This window comes from Cibotium barometz, chromosome 17 (assembly GCF_041138505.1).
Source record: "Cibotium barometz isolate CiBa-2024 chromosome 17, ASM4113850v1, whole genome shotgun sequence".
Taxonomy (NCBI): Eukaryota; Viridiplantae; Streptophyta; class Polypodiopsida; order Cyatheales; family Cibotiaceae; genus Cibotium; species Cibotium barometz.
The window spans coordinates 23,592,571-23,612,480 of record NC_141062.1 but is presented as its reverse complement, the minus strand read 5'-3'; the positions used below and the strand labels follow the sequence as shown (position 1 = coordinate 23,612,480).

The following is a 19,910-nucleotide window of genomic DNA, read 5'->3' as shown; positions in this document are numbered from 1 at the left end:
CCAAGTACAATCTTTTCCCTGATTTGACTATGGGACTTACGGGTTCGGTCAGATCAGTTTAGTTAGTTAAGGCTTTTGACTACTGTGACACGAAGTTGGGGTTTGGACTTCGGTCACTTCTTAGAAATCAAAACACACTTGTATGAAACCTCACAGCCTCCTCACGTCCCTTTCTCTCCCTAAGTTAAGATAAAGATATACACATCAAAGGTGAGATCATAATTCATGGAAGGAAAGATGAAAGGCTCCGGCGAAGCAAGAATTTCTGCCAGTCTTGCAGCTCCAAACAAGAGGGCGATTCTTTGTTGGAAGTAAATCTTCCGACTCAGGATTATGTGAACGGAAACATACGGGGAATATTCGTAAGGTTCATCCGTTTGAACTGGGCGATTTGGTCGGGACATATTAAAGCAAATGAATATAGCAATCACTTACAAGAGGATAAAACACATGGGATTGGCCTTTTGATAAGAGATTAAGAGGAATTAATCATGATTAAGAAGAAAGAATGGCCAAAAGTCTATAAAACAGAGATACACAGAGAATTGCAGTTTTAAATCCATATATGTAGTGCAAGAGAGGATTACATAGGTGCGTAGAGCTTGAAGAAAGCTTTGCGCCTATATAAAAACTTTAAAAAACGGGCAACCGAGCGAAAAGTTATGAGCATTTTACTACAAGACTATAAAACTGCCAAAATTCTATAAAAACAGAGATACACAGAGAATTTCAATTTTAAATCCATATAAGCTATGCAAGAGAGGATTAGATAGATGCGTAGATCTTGAAGAGAGCTTCGCGCCCATATAAAAACTTTCAAAAATGGACAATCGAGCGAAAAGTTATGAGCATTTTACTACAAGACTATAAAACTGCCAAAATTCGCCTAAAAGTTAGCAACTTTGGGAGAAATTCTGATCATCAATGAAGTAAGGGATTAAGAAATTAGTTACATGAGTGGAAAGAGCATATAAAGAGTTTCCTAGCCATATGATCAATTTAAGAAACCAACAACCGAGTGATGAGTAATTACCGATTAAAATTTGGGTATTGGACCACAAAAACTGCACTTTCCTCTCTTTGCATGAAACCTCAATTTTCACATAGCCTCTTGCCTCTCATCTCCTTCATGATTCAAGCTAGAGGGTAAGGGTTAACATTGCTCAGTGGACAATCGTAAAGATTTACCTATGGTCCCCAAAGTCTTTCCACATGCTCATTACCGCTAAAACCATTGGTACCTCCAAAGGAGGGCGGCAATAAGGCAAGGGCTACCTTGAGAAGTCACAGGCCCGCCAAGATAATAACTCCTTATCCCACTTATCATGAATCATCAAAGAGGTCCAAAATTGGGCTGAGCATGAGGAGCTAATGCTAAATGAGACATTCACATCATGTAAAGAGAGTGTTTGAAATAAGGGTTTGAAGATAAGAGAATAGCAATGACACAAAATGCTCAATTGAGGAGGCTCATTCATTGATTTTAAAGGGAGAGGAGGGCTCCTTTTATAGGTGGAGAATCACCCTCTCTTCCATTGTTACAAATTACAACATAAAAATCTTCAACCCTTCAGTGACATAAGGGTAGATGTCACCATCAATTGTCCTCTTAGGCTAAGTCTTCTATTGATTATTAAATTGAAGACTTTTTGACTTTGAGAGTGTGATAAGATAATAGCCAAGCCTAAGTGGCATGTAGGTGGAGATCCCACTTACACATGGCAGAATTCTCCTCTTCCATGTAGGCATTCTAGAAGAATCTTTCCCAATTATGCACCTACACACACTCCTCCACATGCCTTCCACACTCCCCAACTTGTAGCCTTATGGTGAATACCATATTAATAATACAATTAAAATCCATGTGAGAATGAAGGCCCACTTTTATTTTCCAAATCACTAGCCTATCTACCATACCAAAGTATTTTTTAAGCATACTTGTGGCATTTACAATAAATCAAGTAAAACCATTATATTTGAAGATAGAATGCTGTTATCGGGGTAGCCGCCAAGCCGCCGCATCACCACGCCGTTATTCCATTGTGGGCGCCGCAATCTTCTTGAACAAGCTTCCACCTTATTACCATTGAGAAACCATCAAAATATGCACAAAATTGAAAATGAAAGAGGTGGTAGAGATGCAATGTCTCCTACACGTCAGCGCCCACCCATCTCCTCAGCTAGTACACCAAACATGCCTAGGAGTCCTTACTCTCCTCACACGACATCCGTAGAGAGTGTATTATGTGCACAACGGAGCCGTGGTCATGGATGATGTAGGGAAGGAGATGAAAGGGTGCATTCACCAGCTTTTAAAGATTCAATTTGCGTATGAAGTGATGAACAAGTGGGATGCCTTGGCTAAAGATAAAAAAAACTTTAACATTGAGCAAATCAAGAGTGAGTACACTCCCATAGGTGATGTAGTGTAAAATCAATGGATGAACGGCATCTTGGTTAAAAAACCATGGCATCACGTAGGTCCGAGGTACGAGATGATATTACGGGGGGAAGCCAAAACCTACTTGGCTCGATGAGGAGGAGTGGCAGATGAGGAGGAGTGGTAGATGATCTAGGTTGAGTATAGAGACACGCCTGACAGGTACAACTAGGAGAGGGAAGCCACATGGGCTCGAATGGAGAGTGTAGACTCGTCACACCTTGGTAGTGTAGGCTACGAGTCCTTCTACGAGTACTTTATAGGTTTTTTTACAAATCTCTTTCATTCATTGTCTATGATGTGCATTAGTTGCATGCTTGGTGGGAGGTGTCACTTATATAAATATGTAAGCGTAGCACGTGGGTTCAACAGAAGGGATTTTTAAAATCCCTTTTTTACACATTTTTAACATATAGAAGGGTACCATTTAAATGGGGTATTCATAGGTTGAATAGAAAAAGGATATGTTTTATTCATGGAAAAATCACATATAAGGGATTTTAAAAATAGGCCTTGAACGCACGTGACACACATGGTTTACTTATAGTGAACCCCCTAAGGTTGCATACCCTAAACCTTGTGTTGGTTGGTTGATGTAGGAGAGTGTGGTAGGCCATCCTCCATTTCTATAGGAGGAGAGATATGGCTATAGGTTTGGCACACATGTGCTACTTAAGAAATTGCAATCCTAGGATACTCCTATCAATTGGGGAGTGACAAACGAATGCGGTAAGCATCCTACTACTACTTGCATCCATCTACTCATTTGTATTGGCATGTTTGCATTGAATACTAATTTCTTCTTATGCATGCATTGATAAGGATATGCCTCATCCCTCACCTGGTGTGACGAGTAGTGCGGTGCTAGCTAGGTCTACATCTACTTTTGGTGTGTTGCTATCCATGATTTGGATTGATAAGACTTGATGTAAATGATATTATTTTGTTACACCTATTTTGGGTTGCCATTTTAACTTGTACATATGATGGTGTGGCATATAAAAAGTGTTGTTATCCATGCCTTGGATCAACATCAACATACAAATGAAAAATGTAATTATTTTTCTGAATTAATATAAAATACAGGTTTTCTCTCAATTTTGAGTACAGTCAGACAAGTACTCTTACCAACAAGCAGAATGGTGTAGCCAGCAATTTCCTGCACAGAGCATCAGTATAAGCACCAATATCAGCGATGAAAATGTGTTATTACCGATGCGCATGCTGGCGCCACTATCGGGGCATATGTACCGGAGGGTATGCCAGCACGCATATCGGTGCCACTATCGGCACATATGTACCGGAGGGTATATCAGCATGCATACTGATGCCAGTACCGATGCATATGTACTGGGGGATATACCGGCATGCATACTGGCATTCTTGCTATTTACCATGCCTTATTTAGGTGCTGTTATGAGCAGTGGTAACCAATCATTTCCTTGTAGTGAGAGAAAGCTTTAAAACATACTCCTTTCTGTTGTTGCAATTTTCACCGCCAGCTTGCTTTTGAGGTTTGGAGTATTGTAAGATGCATATGGTGAGATTTTTAATGATGATTAGCTCTCCTTTGATGTTGCCTTAGCTCCACATTTCTTCAATGTGCTTCAAATGGCATGATTTGATGAGCTATCTCTCTCTCTCAACAATGAATAGAGTGAAGAAGAAAAGAGATTAGTGGGGAATTAGTACATGATTGATATCTATTTTAACTACTATCTTAAGATGGCATAAGTGAAGAGTTATGGCTCTAATACCATGTTAGAAAATCAAGCATAGTTGATCTCATGGTGGATCAAAACAAATAAGAGACATGATTAAGCATAGTGATTAAGACACAAGGTGAGATTAAGACACAAGGTGAGATTAGATTTATAGAAGGATAACGACAACGATTAGCTAAAAACCCACATAAATCTCTTACATTAGAATGATCCAAGTACATCATTATATAGGTCTTCACTATGCCCTAATCCATGCTTTGTGTGCACCCTTTTTCCCCCATGTGTCAATAAAGGCTCTTTCTACATGTGCCTCCTTGCAATTTTCATGTGCTACCTTTTTCCTTCCATGTGTCAATAAAGGCTCTTTCTACATGTGCCTCCTTGCAATTTTCATGTGCTACCTTTTTCCTTCCATGTGTCAATAAAGGCTCTTTCTACATGTGCCTCCTTGCAGTTTTCATGTGCTACCTTTTTGGCCTTTGACTTCATATTTTATAAATGACTATACAAATCAACCTTTGACATTGGACCCTTAGTCTAATCCTTTTCTAATGTGCATGCTCTTCCCTTTGTGCTCTACACATGTTGCACCCTCACACATTGCATTTCTCAACATTTTTACCTTGTAAAATACCTTAGCGGTCCATATCACCTCTAATTCACATAGAAGTTAGTCCTTAATGCCCCTTCTCCTAAAAGAGCAACACTTAAGCTAGCCATATGCTACTTGAATACATAGGTTATTATAGTGTCAATACAAAGGTTGTTCGTGAACTAACCCAATTTAAAACCTTCTCTTTAAAGAGTAAAATTTAGGCAATCCACAAGACACTTGAATGTGTCTAGGGGAAATACATATTCCTATGTAACTCAAAAGGAAATAAGGAGGTTAAGCTGCAAATCATCATTGAAATGTGTTTATATAGGCTAGAGTGATGTGTACAAGGTAAATATGCACCAGATGGCCCTTATCAAAATAAAACATTTATATGTAGGAATGTTATTGCTAATGTATATATATGTGACCCTCATTAAAATCAAATATTTACATGTAGAGTGAAAACATGAGATGACCCTAATCAAAATCAAATATTTACGTGTAGGAATGTTATTGCTAATGTATATGTAAGTTGTAAATGTTTTATTAATAAATTATCATTGAAGTTGATGTACTTATGTCCTTTTTGGTGCCACAAATGAAAGGCTATCAAAGAAATTCTAACTTGATTTCTCTTCACAAACTAAGTACTCATGGATCGATTTGATTTTTTGTAAGAGAATTATACAAAACTCTGTAATCTACATTCTTGGTAACAAAAACAAGGCCGAAAATTAGGATTAGAGAAAGGAGATGTTTTTAATACCTTCAAGAAAAGTCAATATTACATGGTTCAAAAACATAGAGAATTTGTGTTTCCATGAGTTCCTTTACCCAAACTTTCTCCCCCTACTGCTCTTTATGGGAAACTAGTGATCTCCATTCCAATATATTGTTTTGTTGCCAACACCCTCAATTTTAAATTTTACTTACATCAACAACTTTGTCTCTTCATGATGAGCATGGTAGTACTTTCCTAGATCCGTCGTGGACTAGTAGCATTTTTAGGACATGCCTAGGTGGAACAAACACATGGAATCTATTTTTCATTTACACTCAAATGGTTTTCAAAATCTCCAAGTGTACCAAATCTCCTACATTATGAGATTAACAACTTAGAAAATAGCATTAGTGTAGCATTTAGATTGCTTGTGAAAAAATGATGTTATGTTTTTACAATAAATAGTGGTGGTGGATAAAATTGTTAGAGTACCCCTTCATTTGTTGAGAGAAAATAGGATGGTATATTGACCCTTTTTTTTCTTTCAATATATTTTCTATGTTCTTTTGGTAACGTATCTTACACACCTTGAAGGAAAATTGCATTGGTAAAATAAATAGTGGTGGGTAAAATTGCATCCCTGATTTTGTGCTAAAGTAGAACCTCGAACTTAGTGGTATACGCGTACGGGAGGAGTGGGTAACGGTACGTAGAAAAGCACGGGCTGGGCCCTCGACAGCGACGCTGCAGGGCGGAGAGAGACACAAATTAGCCATCACGTGGTCCATGGATTTCTTGTTACAGAGATATTGGCTTTTTTTTTTCCAATTATTATTTGCTCCACACAACCTTACGGCATTTTCCTTAATCTCTATGCTACCCTGCCAAACCCTAGCAGTAGCTGCAATGCAGCCCCCCTGGCTCTACAGCGATGCCTGTGTCTAAAGAACGAGCTGCGTGAGTGCATCTTTTTTCCTCCCGCGCTTGCAAAAGAAATCCCCTACCAGGAGAGAGGCTGAGTTCATAATGCAAGAGCAGAACGTCAACGAAGACATAGGTCTTGCCCTGGCGGACGCAGAAGAGAAGGACGATGGATGCCTGCTGCAGCACCACCAATTCAGAAAGAAGGCCGGACCCCCTGTTGGCCGCGGCAAGATCCAGATCAGAAGAATCGAGAACACCACCAGCCGGCAGGTCACCTTCTCCAAGCGCAGAAACGGCCTCTTGAAAAAAGCCTACGAGCTCTCAGTCCTTTGCGACCCCGAAATCGCGCTCATCATCTTCTCCACCACGGGCAGGCTCTCCGAGTTTGCGAGCTCCAGGTACGCCTCCGATTCCCCTTTCTTGGTTGCCCTCGCCGTTGTTCTGAACTGAGATAAAATCATGGTTTCACGAGCCTTTCTCATCATGTTTCTCATCATGTGCAACTCTACGTTGATAAAATACAAGGTTTTAATCCCTCCTTGTCTTAAATGATTCGCGTCTGTCGTTGGTGTGTGTGTGCGCGAGAGAGAGACAGAGAGGGTGTGTGTGCGCGAGAGAGAAACACAGAGGGTGTGTTGCTTAGCTCGGACTCAGCTATATCAACGATCGACCTTCGACCTTGCACACCTCCTCCTCCACGGACCACCACTTCAATCGCCTCACACACCCTCCCACCTGGAGCTTGACACGTTGGGCTCTCCATGAGTTGTAACGTTGTTCTCTCTGCGGACTTCGTTAACGTTAATGTCTCTTCTACTTAGGTTCCTCCAAACCTGCTCATAGGTTGTGAATGCTCCAAATATTGCTAATATGTATTTTGTATAAAGGCACTGACATTGTGAACTACTTTTGATCTACTTATGCTATTCAATCTTGTAGCTAACTATGATGCACAAATTGACGCTCTCTTGGAATGAAGCTTTTCTAATGTCCACTATGTACTTGGGATCAACTTCAAACGTAGACTTGCTCGAACTATGCTATTCCTGCACACGAGAGATATGTGGCTTTATTATTAGCTTTAATTCGTAGTTAGGGATTTCGGACATAAATGTGGCTCTCTCTTTCTTGCACACAAATACCATTGTGCTCTCATCCATGTAGATAGTGCCATATATCACTTTACAAAATTCACTAGTCTCATTACACTTATATGAAAAAGAGTGTGGGGCATAAACTAGTTGACTAGGATCCAAAAATGAGAACCTTTGGAATTATTACATTTCTTGGAGGAGCTTCAAAAAGGAAACTTTTACAAAAAATAAATAAATCTTGGAACAAAATTGTGATCTCTTAAACACACACATGTGGTAGTATAGTACCATGGCATGATGTATAATGTGACTACCCAAGCAATTTGGTGTAGGTGAGTTGGGACCCATAAGAAAGATGGGGATAGAAAATCCTCACCCCTCCAAAGAGGATGGTAAAAGAAGACAAAGTGCTATCTTTTGTTTTGAAGATGCAAAACGTAGAGCAGAAAGTTGTGATTCTTCTTGGTGCAAGGAAAATTCGTGGATTTTTTTCTTTCATGGTAAGGAGTCTTCTCATGGTACTCCCACTACTTTTATCTCTACTTAGATACTGTCTTCTTTGACGAGTCTTTGCTTGAGTTTTGCTTGCTCATGATATCAACAAATGGCTCTTGGATATTTTGTAACGCCAACCAATTAAGAGAGTCTTAGACCTCCAAAATTTTACAGCCATTTTAGGAGAATAGACCATTTCTATATGCCATCAATCCAAGGAAAATACGAACTATGGTCAATGTGGTTGGAGAATCGGAAGTCTCTTGAAATTTAAAACCTCTGTGTAAATCTTAGCAACTAGCCAAGTCTTGAAGCTGTTTTCCAAAGTACATTAAGACCTACATTTTGCATTGTAAACCTGCAAAGGAAGTAATAATTTATTTGTAATAAGGTTTCAATCCAATTTGGGTCTTCATGTACTTCAGAAAGAATGCAGGACTCCTAGTCACTGGCATAAGATTGTCTTGAGTTGTGTTTTGCTTCTCTATTCTTTTAAAGCTATAGTTATCTTGAGGTGCACTTTTGCAATGGTTGAAGGTTTTTCAGCATTCAAATGTTGTTGATGGTTGAAGAGCTTTAAACCATTCAAATGTTGCCTATATGTTCTATGGAGTATCCTTTTGTAGCACGATGTTCTCTAGTTCTTTATCTCCATAGAAAATGGTAGGGATTGTAAGACTCCATCAGAAAGCAAGGAAGTTCATGATGCGTGTGGAGTTTATATTGATTTCATGACTCCTTTGTGGACTCCTTTGTTGCATGATGAAGAAGAGAGGATTTTGTATTCTATTTGATGTGTGTTTTCTTAGAATGCAACACCACTAATATTTTAACTTTCTTTGCATGATGATATTACAAAGAGTTGATGTGCCTTCAACTCCAAGATTTTGGTATCTAGTTTGATTCTCTGAGTATTTGAAACATATATAAAACACACATCCAAAAACTCTCAAGTGTGCATCTAAATATATTTTTATTAAGTAGGCTTGTCATGGAGTCATCCCTTTGATGGTCTTTTTTACATGGCTATTAAGAATGTACATAGTTGTGTGAATTATCTTAGTCTAAAAAGATCTACGTTCTTTGATACTAAGCATACTTCTTGACCAATGTTATAATTCTAGCACGTTGCTACACTATTTTTTTGATAAGTGTTAGAAATAGTGAATTGTTGCTGTATATTTATTTCCTTAAGAAATTATAAGAACTCAAACAATCAGCCCAACAAACCTGCTCTGGTCACGTGGAGTCAGTGGTTCGTGAGAGGATTGAGGAAAAAGCTCTAGACGACGGTAGCCTCGTATGATTTGGAGATCCTTATCTTTGAGCAGGTGGTGGTAGGTGCAACCAAAGTTGAGGGGATCTTGAAGCAGATAAGTAAAGATATTAAGAAGAAAAAAAAGGATAAAAGAAAGAAGAAGGAAGATGAAACTTTTGAGTTCGATTTTGGAGAAGACACCTCAGAATCTGATTCTAGTTAGGAGTCGATTGCGGAACAGTGGAAGCCTCGAAATAAGAAAGGTAGGAAGCAAGCAATGGACATTCAAAAAGCACTGAAGGCCTTAGTGAAGCTTTTTTGAGGACAAGATTCGGATTGATACTGAATGTTGAGTGTATTAAGTGTGAAAACCAAGGGTATACAAAGGAACTATTGTCCTCGCCAAGTGAAAATTATTGTGAATATGATAATATTGCGGCATTCCACGATCGATGGTTACTTTTACAAACAAAGATTATCGTATAATAATCCATGAGTCAGATGAAAAGTACACTAGTCATGTGCTATCTGTAGACAGAGCAACGACACCACTAACATGTTTTTATAACACTCGAAACAAAAATTTGAGAGTGGTAAAAAAGTAGTGGTGTCAGTCGCAACATGTTCTAGTTGTCAATCAAGTTGCCATTGAATCTCAAAATAAGAGATTCTATGGAAGAGGTGGAAGATTCGAAAAGAGAGGAGTTGGGCTGATATGGTACTACAGCAGTGTCCCAGGGCATAGAAAAATTGACTTCTTTATTACAATGCCATCAGCAAGAACTGCAAGGCCACAAAGAGGTAAACCCAATAGGAATCAATGCAGCGATGAATATAAAAAAGTAGATCAATGGACAAGAAAACAGGAAAAGTCACCAGTAGTGATGATTGTGACAAGATCCCAAGGACTTAGTGACATGCAAGAATTTCGAGCCAAAATAGAAGCAGAAGCTAGAACAATGGACATAGAAGTGGAGGGTCCAAGAACAAATCACCATGCTTATGCAGAGTGTACAAGGAATGGTGCGGACAATGTAGAAAATCTCGCATCTGAGTGAGCATGTTGACACAGATCCGGACACGATAAGCTTGATCAAGAAACGAGAGGAAATTGTAGTAGGCAAGAAAGTCGCTATACAATGATAAAAAAACTAAAGAAAGAACGTCAAAGTGTCACCTGGAGCCCATTATATAGCCTAGAGCAATACAAGTGTCCTGCAAAATGAAATGGAACAAAATCCAAAGCTTATCTAGATAAGAAAATTGACAAGGAAAGGTCAAGAAAAAGAAAGAAACAGAGGGGAAAGGAAGAGTACAGAGGTTAAAGTATGTCCATTGATGAGGAGAAAAGCACCAACCTCGTGAAGGAATATATTTATGGGAGGATCTCAACAAGATGAAGCTAAACATCACATTTGACCAATTGTTGAATTTGGTTCTTAATTTTACAGGCAAAATATGTTTTGATGAAAGATTAGTGTAGATATCTATGTAAAAAACGAAAAATCGGATCGTCGAGTGTAGGAATGTGGAAATAGTCTAGGACTGTGATATCCATTTTGGAGGTGACCATAAAGATTAGAGGGGAGACAATGTCAAGAGTCATTCTAGATGTAGAAACATGAGTAAATATAATATCAGACAACTTAGACAAAAAACTAAGAATCATAGATATGCAGCTTACTCTATTTGAGATCCGGATGGTTGATCACTGAAGAGTCCGATTAGTTGGAATCATCAAGCAAGAACAAATCGAGGCAGTTGGATGCATGTTCACTGTTGTGTTCATAGTCTTGAAGATGACTAAGATAGTGGATGCATATTCCATGCTATTGGAAAGACCGTGACTCAGAAGTGAAAGAATTAAGCACAATTAGAATATTGATAGGATTACAGTCTGAATGAAAAAAAAGAAGGTATGTATCTCGATCGCAGGGAAAGATAAGTTAAATTTGACTAGCCGATCGTTGCATGTAGAAGACCTAAATTACTTGGAAGGGATAGAAGATGAGAAGAGTAGATCTTGAAAGAAAATCTAGATGTACTATCACTCTTTGGGATGGACATAAGTCGTGTGTTGATTGTGGGCTACCGACTATTGGAGGCACATGCATTAAGTCGGCCAGGCCGATGTAGGCAGTCGGCAAGGCCTACGTAGGTAGGTGCCTAGGCCAAGCTGGCAGGCCTACATCGGCTTATGGCCAGGCATACGCGAGACTGGCACAGGTGCAGGCAGAAGCGAAAGCACCGACAGCCACGGTCGACGATGGCTGCAGACAGCCATGCATACCTAAGCGTAGGCGGCGTCGATAGAAACAGAAGCGCTTGTAGCTCGGTCGGTGACGGCAGTAGCGCAAGTGACAAAAGCAGACAGGTCAGCGGCGCTAATTCTAGGGAGGAAAAAAAAACTAGAAAAAGCATTCGATGATTTGGGTGCTTTTGTTTTTTTTAAAGATTAAACTTAAAAAAAAAAGAGTTTAAAGGTCTCTCTAAGATTTAAAGATGTGTTTAAAAAAAAAAGAAAGTTTTTAAGCTCTCAAGCTCTCAAGTTCTCTCGCACTTTTATTGTGCAAAGATCAAAATTTCTCTCCACTTGCTCTCTTTACGATATCGACCCAAGAATCGAAGTTGGAGTCCCTTGTCGAACGCGAAGGCTTGCAAGCTACGGAAGATACCAATGCCGATCTTTTTGGTGATTGTGTGTAAAAATCAGATTTCCAAGAGTTCAAAGTAGCTCTCAAAGCTTCTTCTTCGGAACGTCACGCACAAATCGCCGCCCAGATGCAAGCTTTGCAGAACTCCATCTCTCTCTTGACCACTATCCTATCTACTCTTTCGGGTATGGATACCTTGGCCTCTGCTTTAGGTCCCAATATTACTTCGAAACCGTTCGGGGGCGAGAAAAAGCAGCGTACCAAGGAGATCGTGGACACTTGGCTACATAGGTGGTAAGTCCATTTTCAGTTTCATCCATATGAGAATGGAAAAAAGATCCAGTTAGCAACAGGTTTTCTCTCAAGCAAAGCTTTGCTTTGGTGGAAGGAACTTAACCCTAAGCCAACGATTTGGACACAATTCGAAGACGTCTTCAAGAAGGAATTCCTCAAGAAAGAGGATGATTATGATGTTGCCTGGTTTATAGCTTTGACCATGACCTTGCAGCACCTCACTTATGAGGTCTATCTCCAGAAGTTTAGGGACTTGCAGATGAAAGCTACAAAGATGGATCCCACTACTCTTTTGGGATTCTTCGTAGCTGGTTTACCAGACTCATACCGTTTACAAGTTAAAAATAACAAATGCAAAACATTGGATGAAGCCATTCATTCAGCTCGTCTCTATGATGATACAATGGTCTCTTTTAAGTCTAAACCAGTTTACTGAGCAGAGGAACAAGCATAAAAGAAAGTTCTCTGTACCTACAGCTAACACGACTGAAGGAAAGTCTTCGGACCAACCTTCGAAGAATTCAAGTTCGACACCAGCAAAGAAGAAACGACTCCTTAAAGCTTTGAAGCTCAAGAAGGAGAGACGCTACTTTATCTGCGAAGAAAAAGAACACGTGTGATGAGTGTCCAAATTAAAAGGGTGCAAAGACTAATGTTGGACCCAAGCCAAAGGCAGCTAACCAGTTATCCTTGACAGGTACGTCAGTTACTATACTTTCTTGCTCTATTATATGTTTTGATTTTTTGTTCAACTCTAAAGTTTTTGGCTTGAATGATCTTCTTCGAGTTTATTGAGAAGTGAATGGTCATAGAATCCACATTCTTCTAGACCCTGGCAGTTCACATAATTTTGTTAACTATAAACTTATGCAGAAATTGAGTCTTGATACGACACCTAGCGATCATACCTATAAGGTACGCCTACCTGCGAGAAGGCAAGTATGGAATCGAAAGATGGAGATGCTATCAATCCAGATTCAGGACTACAAAGATACTCTGGAATGCGATGTTATGCACCTAGAAAATATAGACTTGTTATTAGGGATTGAGTGGTTTAAGACTCTTCAAGTTCAGATAGATTGGTCTAGTCATATTTTTTCTTTTCAACATAGGAACACTCAATATAGTATTTTAGGTGATTATATACATTCCTCTCAGGGACCTCTTGTAAATACAGTTGATTTTGGAAATATAATGGATTCTTCTCTGTATACCACTTTTCATTGTGTATTGATTTCACTTTCTTCATTTCTCATACCTTCCATGGATGTCAATGAATTAAGTGTGTTTGAAAGTAAAGAATTACAGAAGATACTTGATTTGTTTCAAGATATATTTTCTAAGTAACTGTCATCGGGTTTACTACCTAAAAGGACAGTAGATCATCGTATTGACTTGATCCCTGGTGTCCATCCTGTCAGTATTCCACCTTACAAGATGAGCCAAGCTGAGGAAGATAAGTTGGCTAAGCAACTCGAAGACTATTTGAGGATGGGTCAGATCCATCCAAGTAAATCACCTTGGGTGCACCTGTGTTGCTTAGGAAAAAGAAGGACAACACCCGGAGAATGTGTATAGATTACAAGAGATTGAATAAGCTGACAATTAAGAACCGTTATCCTCTCCCTAGATCAGATGATCTGATTGACCGATTAGCAGGAGCGAAATATTTCACGAAGATAGATTTACGTACTGGCTATCACCAGATACGTATTCATGAAAGGCATGTCGAAAAAAGCACCTTTCGGACTAGGTATGGCCATTACGAGTTTCTCGTATTATCTTTTGGGTTAACCAATGCTCCAGTCACTTTTCAGTAAATGATGAACGATCTTTTTCGTGAATATTTGAAAAAATTTATGGTGGTGTTCTTAGATGATATTTTGATATATAGTCGTACTCTTGAGGATCATGTTAGACACCTCACGATTGTCTTATCTATTTTAAGACAGAATCCACTATATGCTAAATTAAGTAAATGTGAGTTTTTTATGAGGCACATCATTTACTTGGGACAAAATTACTAGAGATGGATTGAGCATTGACTATGACCAAACTCAGAAGATTCTGGACTGGCCTATACCGCGAACAGTGAAACAACTTCGTTCTTTTCTCGGTTTTATTATTTTTCTTCGAAAATCTGTGCGGGAGTACTCTCAGCTTACACTACCGATGACCGACTTATTGAAAGGTCGTGGACGTAAGTCAAATGAGCCTATCACTTGGAATAACGATTTGGATATGGCCTTCACACTTTTGAAAGATAAAGTAAGGAAGCACCTATCTTAGCATTACCCAATCCTAGTCAGCCTTATGTTCTTGAAACTGATGCCAGTGACTATGCCATCGGGACTGCTCTATTTTAAGATGGTAGACCGGTTACTTTTGAAAGTAAAAAGCTAGACGACACTCAATCTCGTTGGCCAACCCTTGAGAAGGAGCTTTATGCTGTGATTCATGCTCTTAAGATTTGGAGATATTATTTATATGGCTCCAAGTTGTGGTATTGACTGATTCTTAGTCAATCAAGTATGTGATGCGGATGATTTGAGAGGAAGGAAAGCTCGTTGGATTGAGTTAATGTAAGATTTTGATTTTGAGATCCGTTATCCAAAAAGGTCCATGAATAGTGTTGCAGATATGCTTAGTTGAATAAGAGAGGTGAATACTTTGTCGTTCACCGAGATTTCTACTGACTTATTTCAGTTATTGAGAGGGCTTTGTAGGACTGATAATTATTTTGGTCCATTTTAGCAGAAGATTCAGGATGGGAGCTCATTGATTGACCAAGACTCGATGACTGAGCAGTCTACCATTCAGGCTGCAGGAGGTCAGTGGATGATTCGGAATGGTTTACTATTTTGTAATGACAAAATTTGTGTACCATAGATCCCGGACATTAGGTCCAAGATTTTTAAGGAGCGTCACAACGCCCCTTCTGCTAAACACTCTGGGGTACACAAGACGCTATCGTTAGTGAAACACACTTTTTATTGGCCAAAGATGAAAGGATATGTATAAGATTATATTCTCAAGTGTCAAATTTGTCAAGCAAATAAAGATGAATGCTTTAGACAGGTTGGGTTGTTACATCCTTTGTAAATCCGCCGAGGTAATAAATGGAAAAGTATTTCCATGGACTTTATTATCGAATTGCTAAGAACGTATCAAGGCCACGATTCTATTTGGGTTGTGGTAGATCGCTTGACAAAAATGGCTAGATTTTTACTGACCCAGAAGATTATTATAGCTATGCAATTGGCACGGTAGTTTATCGAGCAATTATTTAGACTGTACGGGTTACCACATGACATAGTCACACTGATAGGGACTCTAAGTTTACGAGTGATTTTTAAAAACTTGTTTTTGAGAAGTTGGAAATGACTTTGAATTTGAGTTCCTCAGATCATCCTCAATTTGATGGTCAGACTGAAAGAGTGAATCAGATTTTAGAGGATATGCTTCGGGCATATGTATCCAAAGATAGAGTTCATGGGAGGATTATCTTCCTATGTTATAATTTGCTTATAACAACAGTACTAAGCATACGCGTACAGGTTTTAGTCCTTTCATGCTTATGTATGGTTTTCAACCTAGATCACCTGTTACAGTAGGATTCTCAGGACTTCAGCATGATGCACGTAATTTTTTGCAAGATATACAAGAAACGTTGCAAGTTGTGAAGGAATCTATTAGAATTGCTGAAGATCGAGACAGATTTTATTCTAATAGACATCGTTCACCCAGAGAGTTCTCTGAAGGAAGGATGGTGTATTTGCGAGTTTCGAAAGATTTCTAGACTTTTCGGACAGGTCGATCTTTGAAATTATTCCCTAGATACTGTGCACCATTTCGTATTACATGAAGGATTGGTTCAGTTGCATATGAATTGGATTTGCCTTCTCATGTGAAAGTTCATCTTGTATTTCATGTCAGTAGACTTAAGAAAGTACTGGGTGGAACAGACCAGTTAGTTACTCAAGAAATCATAGATGTCGAGGATATGACATTTGTTTTACACGAACTAGAAAAGATTCTTGGATTTTGTGAAAGAAGATTGCGTAGTAATACGCTTATCACGGAATACAAGATCAAGTGGAAGGATCTTGTTGAGGACGACGCTACATGGGAGACATTGACTACTCTTCAGAGAGATTATCCTGGCTTCTTAGTGAGCTTAGGAGTGAGCTCTTAGAGGAAGGGGAGTATGTCATGTGCACAGTGTGTATCTACCGTGTGCTACACGCACATAAGACTAGCTTCGAGATTTGGAAAAGCTTGGAACTAGGCAGGTTGATTGGCGAGCTGAGTTAGGGATAGACTAACGGGTGGATACCCAAGTATGGATGGGTAGGCGTCCAAGTGTGGATGCCCGATGACCAGCCAAGAGCCTATAAAAGGGTGGCCAAGGTTAGTCATTAGTCATATAGAGTCTTGCATGTTTTGTGAGAGCTCTATGGTTTGGAGCCTGGATCTAGTGCAAACGTGCACCTGCTTTATGCAGTCGAGGTTGACAGCAATCTCGAGGCCCACAAGGGTAGCTTCGCAAGGGTATGGGACATCGCGAGGTACAGATTGGTTGGTACGTCAACCTAGTTATCTCAGCTCGTGACTATGTGTAGGGACAGCCAAGACTATGGGCTTGCCGAGGGCTGTCATGGTTGGGAGGTGAGTCAGGCCTGCATCCCCTTCTTGTTTATTTATTTGTTTGTAGTTTTCGAGTCTTATACCAAGAGCGTTTCACGAGGAGATCCTTTGTAGTTTTGACAAAAGCACTCTTGTACTTGGTAAATAAACCAGACTTGGTAGGAAAATAAGTCAGATGGATACTGCTGTTACAAGAGATTGAGTTCACTATCAAGCACACTCCAAGAAATAAGCATGCAGTGAGACATATTTCTTATGCAGACTAGACTTAGGAGAAACTTGAAATGGGATGGAAGATAAATTTCTAGATGTTCATCTCCATCATAGATGGAGAGAGATCCAATTGGTATAATGCAATGCAGCAGTTTCTCTTTGATTTGTCCTTTCCAGAGTACATGTCTAGAGATCAAAGAAAAAATCTAACTCAAGAGCAAGTCATTTATGGTGGTGGCAGGTCAACTTTACAAGATGGGCATTGAGCAGATCCTAAGGTGTCCCTAAGCATGAATAACAGGTTGTGTTGGTAGAAGCACATCAAGGAAAAGATGAAGGCACTTTTGTGAAGAGGTCACGTGATGAAAAGTATTACAGGCAGGATTGTGGTGGTCGATGGCATTGAAAGATGCATACAAGTTTGCAAAGGAGTGCGATATGTGTCAGAGGCTAGGTCAGTTAAATGATGAAGACATAATGCTTTACATCTTGATACTGTCACTTGAGCTATTTCAAAAATGGGATTTAGACTTTGTAGGTCCATTTAAGTCTACAGCTTCGAGACGATAGAACAGATACATACTTGTAGCTATAGATTGTTGCACAAAATGGGTAGAAGTTAAGGCTTTGAAAGATTGTAAGACATCATCAATAGCAAAGTTTATGTACGAAACTATCATGCAAGATTTGAATGCTCGATAGAGATAGCCAGTGATCAAGGGAGCTACTTTCTCAATGAAGTGATTAAGAAGCTGACTGAAGATGGTAAATGAAAACAAGACCGATTAGGATATGAAGTTGTATTCAACATTATGGGCATTCAGAATAACTTACAAGAATGCAACAAGACTTACGTCGTTTAGCATCGTGTGCAGATTGGAAGCAGTAGTTCCCATGGAGTTTCTCACAGAAAGTCTCAGGATAGCTGTGTGACAAAGACTCTCCAGAAGAGTTAGAAGTGCACGTAATTAAGCAACTCCTTCAACTGGATGAAAGGAGAATGCATAGTGCATGGAAGGCCAAGATCATGCAAAAGAGAAGAAAGCTCGAGGTGCAGAAAAACACAGTTCAAGATCTTCGAAAGAGACGTAGTCTTGCTATTCTTGTCAAGAATGGGACCTCACCCAGAAAAGCTAAAGATGAAATGGAGAGGTCTATTCAGAAATTTTAGAAAAATGAAAACGAAAACCTTTGAACTAGCAATTCTAGATGGTAAAATGCTAAAGAAATTGGTGAACAGATATAGGTTGAAGTCTATCATCGAAGGATCCTAGAATAGGAAGAGTGTAAGGTCTTTCCCTTAAACCATGTATGTCTCTTTTAATATATATTTCAATAAGGAAAGAGAGTGCACTTAGAGAAGAGTGAGACAATAAGGCTAGAAACATTAGGAATATTAGCTCCAAAAAAAATCCTAAAAGAAATAAGAAGACAAGAATAGTTCTATTAATAGATAAGTATCTCCAAAAATAGAAATTCGAATGTAGATGATAGGAGGTCATATTTAAAGTACTTTTACATATTAGAGTCCATGCACACTAAAAATATGGAAAAGCAACGCGTTTCTAAAGATGGCACGTTTGCGGCTATATATAGATGTTTTTGTCTATTCTATCTACGTAGGCTTGTCGACTAGATGCCTTCCGGGTCTTTTTATTAGTTATATGACCATATTTTGAGTTTATAGCTGAAACAATTTGCTGATTCTGTCAGGATCTCTACACAGGAAAAACTGTAAGAAGGTAAGAAGTAGTCTCAAGGTAATCCTAGAGCTTGAGATGTATATATCTCTTCATTCTTATCTAATATCTTAGAAGATAAGGTTAAATTGCTATGGTCTTTTAGAGAAAGAGACCAAAACTCCATATCTTTTCTTTTAAAGAAAGAATAGTATGCCATAGCCCTGCAAGAGAAGGCTATTTTGCCATAGACCTTCGAAAGAGAGAAAAGTTAGAGTACGAGTAAGAGGAGAGAAATCATAGGGATGATAGGATGATTTCAATCGTAAGAGAAGGTATTAGAAGACTCTATTCTCATATATCAAGTTCTGAAACTCTTATTAATAAGCAAAGACAACGATAAATGATAAATTTCTATAAGGTATATATATATATTTTTTTGTTTTTCAATTATATATCATTCTTAGGGGTTGAGGTATGGCCCTGGCTTCTTTATTAATTGCTAATAGTAATCTATTTGATTGATTTACTAGTTAAAGTTTGTATTCTTTTAAACAACAGCATATGCCTTAATAAAGAATGTCTTATCGCAATCTCAAGTTGAAATGCTAAAATCTTTGTGAAAAGGATTGTTTTCTTAATAAGGTAACTTGGATTCTAGTCCTATGGTTTAGTCGAGTAAATGGATTGTTATCTTGGTTAAATTAAGGTACAGGTACAACTCTCCTTGCCTTGACGCTGTCCCGTTCTCGTGCTTGTGTAGCCGGACGGCGGAGACGTTAGTAAGGCCTGGAGTTGGTCCATGGTATCCTTCATACCTTTGGGAGAATGAGGTTTTCCAATTGAGGCGAGTGATTGTGATGCTGCCTAGTTCTCAGAGCCCAGGCTAGTGCGGTGAATTAGTCCACCCTAGTGCGTAGACATCCCTTTGAGGGGTGGGAGGATCAAGCGACGGAGCCTGAGAGGGCGACAGGTCGGCTTGAGTTCTCGCCAGTGGTGGCCGACGATGAGGTATATGGTCTCGTAGGGTTTTGTCCAACATGTAGAGGCTGGAAGGTCGAAGTCTAGATTATCAGTAGTATAAAGGAAAAGAATAAGAGAGCCGGATTGGCTTGTATGGAATTGATCTATGTATAAACTTTTTTTATAAATCTTGTCTTTGGCATTAT

General features: G+C 39.1%; 1 protein-coding gene across 2 annotated transcripts in view; it reads left to right on the top strand.

Annotated features, from left to right (window-relative positions):
- The first annotated feature begins 6,349 nt into the window (after positions 1-6,349).
- The window catches only part of LOC147629803 (MADS-box transcription factor 23-like), a 55,853-nt gene continuing 42,292 nt past the window's right edge, over positions 6,350-19,910 (top strand). For both annotated transcript variants that reach the window (XM_086811322.1, XM_086811323.1), the window contains exon 1: positions 6,350-6,805. In XM_086811322.1, the coding sequence (XP_086667448.1) occupies positions 6,510-6,805 (296 nt within the window). In that variant the 5' untranslated portion in view covers positions 6,350-6,509. The remainder of the gene's footprint in view (positions 6,806-19,910) is intronic.